General features: G+C 39.2%; 1 protein-coding gene across 1 annotated transcript in view; it reads left to right on the top strand.

The window, feature by feature from the left end:
• Positions 1-7081, top strand: part of PROX1 (prospero homeobox 1) — a 46876-nt gene extending 39795 nt beyond the window's left edge. Inside the window, exon 5 of the mRNA XM_057397041.1 lies at positions 3753-7081. Coding sequence (XP_057253024.1) covers positions 3753-3938 — 186 coding nt within the window. The 3' untranslated portion in view covers positions 3939-7081. The remainder of the gene's footprint in view (positions 1-3752) is intronic.
• Positions 7082-11770: the final 4689 nt, after the last annotated feature.

Below are 11770 nucleotides of genomic sequence, written 5' to 3'. Positions count from 1 at the left end.
TGTCAAGCGACACTGACTCAGACCAGCTGAGGATCTGCCCTCACCTTCCCAGTCACTGCTGCCTTTTCAGTCGTGTTTTCCTTGACCAGAAATTCAACAAGTACTTTTAAAGCATATCGCTTTCTGAAGCTGTGTATGCTTCTGCATGAGAGAAGAGCGAGGTCTGACTTGGCTCCAACTTTTGAGCCATTGGAACTGTATACGTTTACTCACATAGAAATATTTAGCGTTGAGTACTTTTAACAAAGCACTCCCCCACAGTGCTAATCCACATGGTTCAGCAGGGGAGTTGCACACGCAAACCCAGGAGTGAAATAGTTCAGGTTTGTTGGTCACGCTAAGGAAAACGCTAGTAGTTAAACCAGCATAAATAGACAAAAGCAGATGAGAGCTTTCATTCCCTCCCTGTTTTCATAGATGAAGGGGATGTGTTGGCATGGCTAGCGCCTGAGAAGGGGCACTGTGATCATTGCTGGACTGTGTTAGGAGGTGCAGGACCAGTGCATACCAGGTGTAAACCAGCATAACTGCACTGGGGCTGACAGAGCCTCGCTGATTTACACTAGCCCAAAGTGTGGCCTGTGACTTTTTCCTTGGCAGCAAAGCTAAGTTCCATTGACAAAGCATGCAGCAAGCTGTGATTTCTTTCTAAATCAATCTGATGTGGAGGCTTCAGCCTGAAGCCCACCTCGCCTCCCCCTGAGCAGACCTCATTGTCTTTCCTCCTGGTGAATATACAGTGTGATTCTTTGATTGACTGCTGCCACCTGATGCTAAGAAAATGCCCTGGGTTCATACTAGGGATTGTTGGTTCTATTAAAAGCAACGTAGATGGAGTTTATTTGTCACTGAAGCATTTTCTGCAGATGTTCCTACTTCAGAGATGTTCAGTCAGTTAGGTGTAAAGATGTGCTGAATAGGTCGCCATCACTTAGGGTCAGGGAAATGCCACCCCCAGACACATCATTAACATGGACGACTGATTAATTGCCCACTGAAATTTATAACTCCCCATCCATTTAAATATTTCTTTATTTTCAGACTCTGGACTTCACTAGAATTGATAAAAACCAAAAAGACATTAAAAACCAAACCCCAAACAAACACTGCCGTTACTCTTTCTAGAAAGGAAAAATGTTGGCCGACGTACTATCCAGTGGGGATTAATCACAGTGCTATTCACATTACAACATGCAAAGTAGTGTGTGTAATCCAGTCTGACATGAAAAATGGCTAATAACATCCCAGAAGGAAAGAGCTGTGAACAGCTCTGATGCCTGAGGAGTAGGGGAGCTCCTTGGGAACTCTTCCATTACGAGGTGGAGCATCCAAAAGAAGAAACTGAAATTCTGGGGCTCTTCAAAGCCTCTGCACTATTATGCTGTGGGATGCTCTGTGCTGGGTTCAAAAGATAGATCTTTAGATGTGACCCAGGTACAACAAAGTTGGACCTAAAAGTTAACTCCTAGTGTAAAAAAAAACCTGTCTTTATGGGTGCAGGAGGCTAGAAAGCTCAAGGGTTTCATGCTCCCTGCTTCATGGAAAAGCAGCATTCCCTACCTAGGAAACTTTAATATTCGCAGGTAGAAATTGACTGGCAAAGGCTCAACTTAAAACCCAGGATGTCACTTCCATGCTTAAAAGTTGACGTGTGGGGAGAGGTAGAACTTTTTGCATTTGGACTTTATGCTTCTCATATAGATGCTTGTAATTGCCTCCCTCCCATCTCCGACAACTTGGAAGGGAAGAAGAGCATTTAATACGGGTCCCCTGAGTGGACATCAAAATTGAGAGGTGCAAACTCTTTTCCCAAGCACAGACGCAAAAACACCAACAGATTTTGCCCTCATGAGCCACTGTGTACACCAAAAAGTTGGTTATCTACTACATTTCTTGCTTTCTAGTATCATGTGGTCAGCAACTCCTTCCCCTTGGTTAGCACCCAGTGACACCAAGGACAATGAACAGCACCTAAGCAGCTGTTTAAACTGCATGAACAGAGAAGTGTTATGCTTTTTTTCTAGCAGCACAGGAACGAGACTAGCATGGCATCTTTGGTAGATGTATTACCAAGTGCCCAAACAGCAGAGCACTTACGTGAAGTTTTAGGTTATTTCTTTGAGGTGGAATAAGTGAAATGTAACAGTTATTTTCTGCCTCATCATTACTGCTGGAACAGAACACCTGTAAAAATGTTTCTTTCTATGTTGAATGAAAAATTTCCACAGGAGGCAGCCTTTGGGAGCAGAGAAAAATGTGTGGGGCTGGATTTTACTCTCAGAGGTAGACGGAGGACCTCTGTGGGCTGCGGGGCTTCTGGAAGCAGAGTTCATCAGCTGGTGTCAGCGGGAGCTGATCTCATGCTTATCTGATGGCAAAACATAGCTAGCAAACTGCTAGTGTTGCCCCAGCAGTGATAGGGGAGTGAGGCTGCAGAGCTCGCTCAGGTTAAACATGCATACTTTCAGACAAATTTGATGAAAGGGGCTTCTAAAGGAAGAAGAATAAAAGCCTGAAGCAGACAATATGATGCTAGCCCTGATCTGGTAATGTGACATGAATTCATTAAATGAGATCTGTCCGGGTATCTGTTGGCCACAGGAATGGTTGAAGTGGCCTCTGCTGCAGGTTGGAGAACTCCTCTTACCGGAGTGGGCAAATAATGGCAGTGAGGGGATAATTGCTATTCTAAGCATGCTGGCTACTGGCCAGCTGTGTATTAGCAGTTCTAGAGCTGTGAAACCATATTTCTGTAATAAAAGTGGAGAATAATACCTTCATGGAGATGACTTCAACCTTGGGACTGACCCAGGTTCACTGTAGTGATTGCTTTTGAATCAGTTAAGGCAGAGGGTAAGAAGGTGGTGCTGGTGCCAAAGTTTGGAGGTAACTGTTTGTTGTCTTTAACATCCACCCATTGTTTGGGGGCTTGACAGTGTGCCTTGCGTGATATGGTTTTAGTGTGAGGTGTCCCTGCCCATGGCAGGGGGGTTGGAACTAGATGATCTTAAGGTCCTTTCCAACCCTAACTATTCTATGATTCTATGATTTAGAGAACCCAGAAGAGTCGAACACATCCCAGCTCAGTAGCAATTTGGAGCAAAGTGCACCCTTTGAAGAGCTTGGGGTTTTATTTGTAGGTTTCTGAAAAAGAAGAGAAGACCATGATGTCTCCTGAGAAAGCCATTTTATGTGGGTCGGGTGCACAGCAGCCACAGAAGCAAGCTGAAGGCCTGCTTGTTTTTAAACTATGAACAACATTCAGAGATACCCTGTTTTTCTGATAGCTTTCAGCACTGGTTGCGGCTGAAGTTAAATGTAGAGCTACAGAGGCCTTTCTATGCATGCATAAATCTCAGATCAGATCCCACATGGAGAGGAGAACATAGCTGTAAATGCACGGGTAAAATAGCAAGTCGACCTTCCTCTCCTTAAAGACAATTGTGTTTGTTTCCCCTCCTGCCAATCCTATCCCATAAATCCCCCGCTCTCCATACTCGGAGAGTTCCATTTTGTTACCTACATTCTGTCAGTAGACTTTACAAAGATCTCTAACACATGTTATAAAAGTTATTGCCATAGTACTATATATAACAGCTTTGCATAAGAGAATAGAAGGCTGCCACATTTAGAAAATGCAGGTGCTATGTAAGCCCCTTTCTGAAAGAAAGAACTTAGCTCAGTTTCCTTTGAAGAACCAGAGACTTGAAATTGAAAACTGTATTAATGCCATTGTCTCCTTGTATCAGCAGGTTCCAGAGAGATTCCTGGAAGTGGCTCAGATCACATTACGGGAGTTTTTCAATGCCATTATCGCAGGCAAAGATGTTGATCCTTCCTGGAAGAAGGCCATATACAAGGTCATCTGTAAGCTGGACAGTGAGGTCCCCGAGATTTTCAAATCCCCAAACTGCCTACAAGAGCTTCTTCATGAGTAGAGAGTTCAGCAGCTATTTATGAATGTATGAAAGTAGCAGTCCCCTTCTGATGCCCAAGTCATGTGTGTCCCTATTTTAATTTCATATATATGTGTATTGCATACATATATATATGTATATGAAATTCGACTGTGATCCCTCATGGATTTAAGTTTTCAGTTCCGAGGGGATGGTTATTTTACTTCAGCCTTTGGTTTACTTTGCCCGAGACCCTTAACATTTGAAGAATCAACGGGGTTAATTTTCAGGGAGAAGAGTTTGGAAGAGTGTAAAAGCCTGTCTTAGCAAGTTAGGGCATTATGTTTAAAAATGCTTTGTCAGATTTATTGCTTGCTGCAAAGTGGCATTTTGTCTTAGTGAGACTAATGTCATGGCACAATACTACAGACAATGAAGTTTATATTACGTTTATACTGCTAAAGGTCTGAACTCTGTGGAGTCATTTCATAAGCTTGGAGCTTTCTTTCCTTTTTTTTTTTGTATTTTATATACTTTTTAACCAAGAACCAGATTTTGTTTCGTACTTCAAAAAAAAAACCACAACAAACCCTAAAAATACAACATCCATTTCAGGTACTCACTCCTAGAAGTGATAACCCCAAAAGCAAACCCTATTTTTCATGCTTTCCTTACAGAAATGATGGATATCCTGCACCACTAAGCAACACGCCAGGTTGTTGTTCTAAGTTGCAGCAAGGGATGTTTGCACAAATCAAATCTTGCAGGGTGAGGCCAGTAATTCATGCACAATTTTGTACCAACCCCACTAATCCTGGAATATGGTCAGCTTATTAAAGTGGAAGCATTTCACTCTCCATAGACTAAAAATGAAACCTTCAGAGTCCTATATTGCCATGTCTCTGTCTTGAAGTGGCATCAGTCCCTAAATGTATTATTTTCTTAGTCCATTCTGCCCCCCCAAATCCCCTTTCCAATATGCAAAGTTTTTGTCTGTTGTTTAACATCTGTCCTGAAAAGCACTTTTTTGGAATGATCTTAGATCTAGTAGAATAAAAGCATCTTCACCTCACAGCCCTGAGGAAAAGGGACAAAAGACTTGTTTGTAGCTGTAAAAAAGAATCAGTCTCTTCCTTATCAGAGGAATAAGAACTGCATTTTCATAAAAACTTAATCAATCATATGCAAAATTGGCAGAGTCCTCCTGTCCCTGCGGGGTTCCGATAGCCACATTGGGGGGTTAAAATTACAGTAAGTGCAGATGTAAAACATAAGAGATCTGTTTTAGCAATGGGCTGCACTTGTCTCCTGAAGCTGGAGCTAGTCTTGGCCAAAATCTGAGTGTAAAGTCCACAGTGAACCTGGGTTTGCCTGAATGCTGTATCAGCAGGCAGACAGCAAGCGAGCCGCTAGTTCTCGTGCTTTCATCAGTGGCTCTCCTTTTCTCGTGTTTTCAGAAAGATACTGGCTCCACAAGTTTGGGGGAAGGTTCAGTATGCTGTGGCACTCTGTGTTTGTCCTTTTCTCTGTCGTCTTTTGTATGGATGCAGTAAGAATTTATGTTATCATCAACAGTCTTTTCCCCTACATAATTCAATCTGAATCTTGAGGAAGTTCCTAATTAGCTGCGAATTATATTTAGACCATTGAGGATATTGGGATCTTATTTCTTTATTTTCAGATTACATTTTGATTTTGGAGAGTGAAAGTTTACCCACGTGACTAAAGAGCTGACCTGATCATTGCAATTCCACTTCATTTACAAATACTGCTGATAGACAGAAAAGTATGAAAGCAATTATTGTTAGCATAAAGCCTTACAAACCTGCTGACTTCAAATTAAACAGCACAAGCCTACGATTCCCTGTCATTCTTTTCAAGCACTGGCAGTATCTGTGGAGTATAGGCAATGCAGACAATAGCATGGGATGAAGTGCCAACATTTTCACTATGCATTAAAAGCAAAACAAATCTTCTTGATCTTAGACTCCCTGAGAGTACCTAATACTGCACTTATCCTTCATAGACAGGATGTGTCTTTTTCTTCCTTTTCTTCTGTTTTATTTTCTTTCATTTTCTTAATTTCTTTTTTTTTAATGCATGATTTGGTAAACATTACACTTCACAAAGATGTAACTCCAGTGAATTCTGAGTAAGAAAAGATGAAAATTGTGTTCATGCACTTTTTTGATTTATGGGAAGAAGTGGCATAAATGCTCAAGTTTGAACCCAGTAAGTTCATCATTGGCATCCCATCAGATACTGCATTGTCACCTTGAACATAAGAAAGCAAAGCCATACTTTAGTCATACTATGTGGACATACTACTAGCTACCATCTCAATATGTGATTTTACCATTGCTTTTATTATGTTTATTATTATTATTATTAATATTATTGTGGATGTTGTTATTATTATTATTATTATTTGGCTGCAATGTGATTCACATAATCTAAATAAGTGAAATTGTGTACTCAACACTTGATGTTGTTGCATTTATTTATTTATTTATGGGTAGCATAATCTCAATAGTAAATGAGGCATAGGAATTAAGAGTAGAAATTTCATCGTAAAAGCAAAATAAAAACCTCCTTTGTCTGAAAAAGGAATAAATGAGAATTCGATCATTTCAGTTACGTGGTTTTTCTGCATTTTATAGCCATATTGCCTTTGTGCCTCCCAATACACCTAAAATTAGAAATACATGGAAGAGCTCCTACTAAATCGCAAGTAGAAACCAGTCTCTTTCAGACGACCTCAGTACGAAATGGCTAAAAGGCAGGAGGCTACTTTTATAGTAATGAAAAGTTTACACAGGGAAAGAATTGCAAAACCCGTGTAGAAACCCCATGTTGCCATTCATTTACTGCTAATTCAGATTTATTTCTGCATATAAACTTGAGGTTATAGTCTGTGCCTAGACCTTTAATGCACCAGCGGAAGGAGAAAACAAAATCCTTCAAAATACCAGTTTTTCCCCCCACAAGTACAATTGTTCTTGTGCCTTCTGTGGCTTACAATTTTCATCTTTTAAACTTTATTTGTCAATTCCTACAGCTGCAATAAACACTGATTTTGGTTGGGTTTTCTTTTTCCGGCTGTTTGACATGATGTTGATAGCTATGCATATTTTGTGTCTTTTTAAGAATTAAAAAAAAAAAAAAAAGAAAAGAAAACAAAAAAACCCACCCCACAAATAATAGAGAAAAAAAACACAAAAAAAAAAAGAAAAAAAAAAGAGAAAAAAATAACACAAAAACAAAGCAGGAGAATACGTTTTTGAAGCAGAGAATTTTTAGAACAGTTTGATAACGCAAATTATTTTTTCTCAATCGTTTGAGCAGCATTCGAGTTTTGGAAATTCTTGTAGAAGCCAATTTTTTGTAACTGTGGTGCAAATCTTGTGTTTTCTTAGCCTGAGGAGAAGTAGTATAGAAGCAATATTTCATACGTGACATGTGTGCATATACATATACATATGTGGTCACGCACACGGGCGGAACGTGCGGGTGCATGTATGTATGTATGTATGTATACACAGCAACACACACACAAAATATGCGTATGAAGTGAAAAGCTTACCTTTTTCCTATCTAGATTAAGAATTAAACCTATTTTAGACATTTGTTATGTTTTGTGAAAAGAATGTTCTATTTGCAACTAGAAAACATTGAATTCTTACTGTATCTCTGGTTGTTTAATGGGAACGTTTCACATTTAATGGTAAACACGTGGAAGATGTTAGAATGTAGTAATTATTTAAGGAAGTGTTCACCCATGTATTCCTGAGGTTTGCTTTGTGCCTCTGAGTATTATTTAATTCAAGTGTTTTTAAGTTTGCAGAATCTTTGTTACTGTACCAGGTATGTGGGTGAACATTGCAAATCGAGGGGAACTTTTATAAAGCAATGTAAATATTCAACCTTAACGGCTGTTCTTGCATAAAGACATAAGATTTTAATAACTACATTCTGAAAACATCTGTTGAATTTATAAGAAACACTACAGTAACTGTGTAGATAGTTGAAAGCATTCTTGAAAATCCAGCTCTCTACTTGAAAGAGTTAAGTCTCTTTCATCAGATGTCAAGGGAATGGGTAATACAGTTTCTGTAAAATTGCAGATTTCTTTTTCTATGTATATGAAGTCAGTTAATAGAAAAAAAATGTTGTTTTTTTTTTTTCCACAGGTTAATATTAATTAAGAAATAAAGGTGAAGATTTTGTGGCTTTAAAGATAGGATTTTCACCAGCAGCATTGAAAGATTATACATATATATATATATACACACACAGAAAGATATATATATATATTAAAAATGGAAAGTGGTTTACAAAACCCCCAAAATGAGCACTGTACATGAGAAGTGAAAGCAAAAACTATATTTGCCATGTGTATTATATAGCAGTCATTGGTGTTAATAGTGCAAATGTTTCCTTCTGGTACCAACTATGTGTTTGAAAATTCCAATACGCATTGTTTTCAAAAAGCTCCCCTTAAGGAATGTAACTGGTTTATATGAGTAAGCAGTTACTGTATTGCACTTAAATGTTCTGTTGAAGGAAATGCAATTTTGTTTTCTGTAGAACTGTTGGTTGTAAACCATCTATAAACGGAAGCTAAAAAATGCTCATATTTTGAGCTGGGATGAAAACTGGTATTTAACCTTTGTATCTTCTTAGGAATATCCTTTTTAGTGTATGAAAGGTGGTGGCACTCTGACTTCATGGAGTCTTTTCATCTGAGCCAGTCACCTCTCTCCCGAAGCAGCCACCTTCCAAATGCACAAATATCCTGGGATATGTAGAAACAAATCTAGAAGAAACAGCGAGCTTACATTTTTTCTCTTAAATGCATCCTTTCTGCATTAATTGTACCACTCGAGTGAGATATTAGACAACCACAAGAACCATCTCATGACCACAGAACATCTAAGAGTCAGAAGTTAAACACGAAGGCAAAAACAAAAAAGCCTCTTTAGGTTGCTTTTAATGCTGCCCAGAAGAGTCAAAGGTTAAGGTTTAAACTGATATTGTCCCAGCCATTACTCATATGTATATAGTTACAAAAGTGACAAAACACTGCCTTTATATTATTTAGCAATATGTTGTAAATAGCATTATTAAGCTCTTTTTTTGTAATAAAGACCCTTTAATTTGAAGATAGTTCAATAACTGAGAAAGTCAATTTTGGATTTATTTTTCTTTTTTCTTTTTAATTTTATTTTTTAGCTAGAGGCAATTTCAACTGTGGATTTTTTTTTTTCTTTTTTTGTTGTTGTCTGTTGTTCTGAAGACTTTGCATAATTTATTGGTTTAATTTATCCTAATTTATTTGATGGTGTACAATTTTGTATTACCAAGGATGTACTGTAATATTAATTGATGACAAGATAAAACAATAAGACTCCCCTGTCTGTTTGGGAAACAAAAGGTGCAGTAGACAATTGATTGATAAAAAGTTACAATTCTAGCTTGGCAGCTACTAAATTTAAGAGAAACACAGGAAAAATGTTTGGGGGGGGATGGATTTTATTTTGTGTGTTTAAAGCTTTTGTATACTCTCCAGACTTTTACCTTTTTGCTTTGTACCACTTAAAGGATACAGTAGTTCAATTGCCTTGTGTGCCTTCCATCTTCTCTAAACTGAATGTATGTGCAGTATATATGCAAGCTTGTGCAAAATAAAATATAAATTACAAGCTCATTGCCATTGTCTAGATTTATTTCCAGAAGATTCTGGTGCCCCGTCTCAAGAGGGGGACTGCTCATCCTCATCCTCTGCTGCAGCCAGGCTGTGCCTAATGCTTGGAGCCCTCTGAAGGTTTCCTTTTCCCCTTTGTTGGAATTATTTATTAATGAAATTGCCAGCCCTCTTGCAAAATGGATATAATGATTTATCTAAGCCGGTGTTCTACCTCCAGAGCTGGTTAAGATAATGAATGTTATTTTGCAATAGTCTATCAGACAAGGAATAACTCCCTGCAAGAGACATGTTAATGTCTGAGGCCCTTTAAATTAAACGTAGCCAACTTGAGCTAGAAAGTACTTGTATTTATGATGTTTAATCAGGCCCTGGATATACCTGCCATGTTGGTGTCCTGCAGCGGGGAGTTCTGCAAGTCAGTGGATGTAGAATAATGCTTGTTTTGATGTGGCTCGTGTTTGTTCCTGTTGAAGGCAGTGTCCAGATACCATTCCCTATTAGTTTTATTACAATCATCCTTGGATCACTTCCTTTGCAAGCTATATAATCACTAGCATTCTATATAGACTAATCTGTTCTTATACAGTTCCTCAAAATGCAAGTCTCACTGTTTTTCTCTAGGCCTCTGCTATTTCTGCTTTTTCATATGCATCTTAACATTTTGAGGTTGAGTGAACCTTTGATTTACATCATTGTCTGCGTTGCAGACATGAACGGTCTCTTTTTGGCTTAGAATTGGTGCAGATGGCAGTAAGATGGGAGCTGATTTGGATCACAAAATCAGGCAAGAATTTTCTGATTTTGAAGAAGAAACATGTTAAAATTATATTTTAACCTGAGGTCATTTGTTTTCAGGACCTTTCTCAATTCAGACTCAAGACACGGTAGAGATGAGCTGGATTCAGCTACCCTGTAACAACCAAATAAATACTTCATATCTGCAACAGCAATTAAAACTCCATGTCTTTTTATGCAACTGGGGTTGCATTTGTTGGGCCACATCAACACCAAGGTGTAAAGGAGGTCTATGGAAGGTCACGGAGTTGAATCTGCGTAACTAATGGTCATTTAGTTGTAAGATCTCTGGTTTTACTGCAAACAAATTGCCTCTCCTAGTTCACATCTATCCACATCACCACACCAACATACTAGAAGCATTTTCTGGTCAAAATACCTGACATTCAGACAATTTCTTAAGGAACTGTCTGCCCCACAGCACTTACTAATTGTGTATTCAGGAGGTTGTGATGACCATGGCATGGTGAGCAGGGCAGACTGCAGTGTCTGGAATGAGGAGTGTGTCAAGGTCCCTGGCTCATCCACTCCAGAAAGCCTCCAGCCTTGAGGAGGTCCTCTGCCAACCCTGTTTCAGAGCAAGCACACGCATCCCAGGAGGAAACTGCTGGGAAACTGTGAGAACGCTTTCCTTGTCAGAGGGAAGCCAAAGAGAGAGTAAGGAGACTAAACCCAGGCAGCTGGTTAAGCACAGCCTAGCAAAGGCTTACAAAAGCAGCTACAAATCACACGGAAGGGCTTGGGTTTGTGTTAGCTATCAAGACTTAACTAGATAGAGGAGGAGGAGATCATCCTCAGGTGTCCAGTTAATGGACCAAAGGATGCAGGCTGCATGGGTGGTTGCTGTCTGGCTCTGTCCCCTGATCAGTTCTTCTCTCAGATACACTAGTTCTATGAAATACAAGACACTATTTGCCATTGTACCCTGCAGTGGAAAGCACACAGATCTCTAAATAAGAAATCCTAGCTATTGGCATCTCAGAATACTGCAGGAGTTCAGAGCTAGACTGGAACTTGGCAAGTAGTCCCTGTCATTGCAGAGGGCCAAATCAACTTTCCCAGGCTTCAAGCACCCTGAAATGATCCAAATTCTGCCGATCTGGCCATCTGTGCTTGGAAATCCTCAGTTCCCCTAATACCTGGAATTTTTACAACAAGGAAGATACTACGTTCTAGCTTAAAAATCATAAGGAAGACATGAATAGTCCCTGACCAAGGCAAATAGAGCAATTTTATGTCACTAAGACCATCACTAGGAATTGGGGTTTTTATACACATCGCATAACTGAGAAGCCAAATGTAGAAGACTGCATTTTGTGATGTGAGAGCCTGAAAGGGTTAATCACTCTCATTTTCTTAGTCTGTACCCTTA

The sequence above is a fragment of the Pezoporus wallicus genome, unplaced genomic scaffold (genome assembly GCF_028554395.1).
Source record: "Pezoporus wallicus isolate ANWC-B61680 ecotype Strahan unplaced genomic scaffold, APGP_CSIRO_Pwel_v1 contig_14703, whole genome shotgun sequence".
In the NCBI taxonomy this organism is placed as follows: Eukaryota; Metazoa; Chordata; class Aves; order Psittaciformes; family Psittacidae; genus Pezoporus; species Pezoporus wallicus.
Note: the sequence above shows the minus strand (reverse complement) of the source record. Positions and strands in the feature narration are given on the sequence as shown.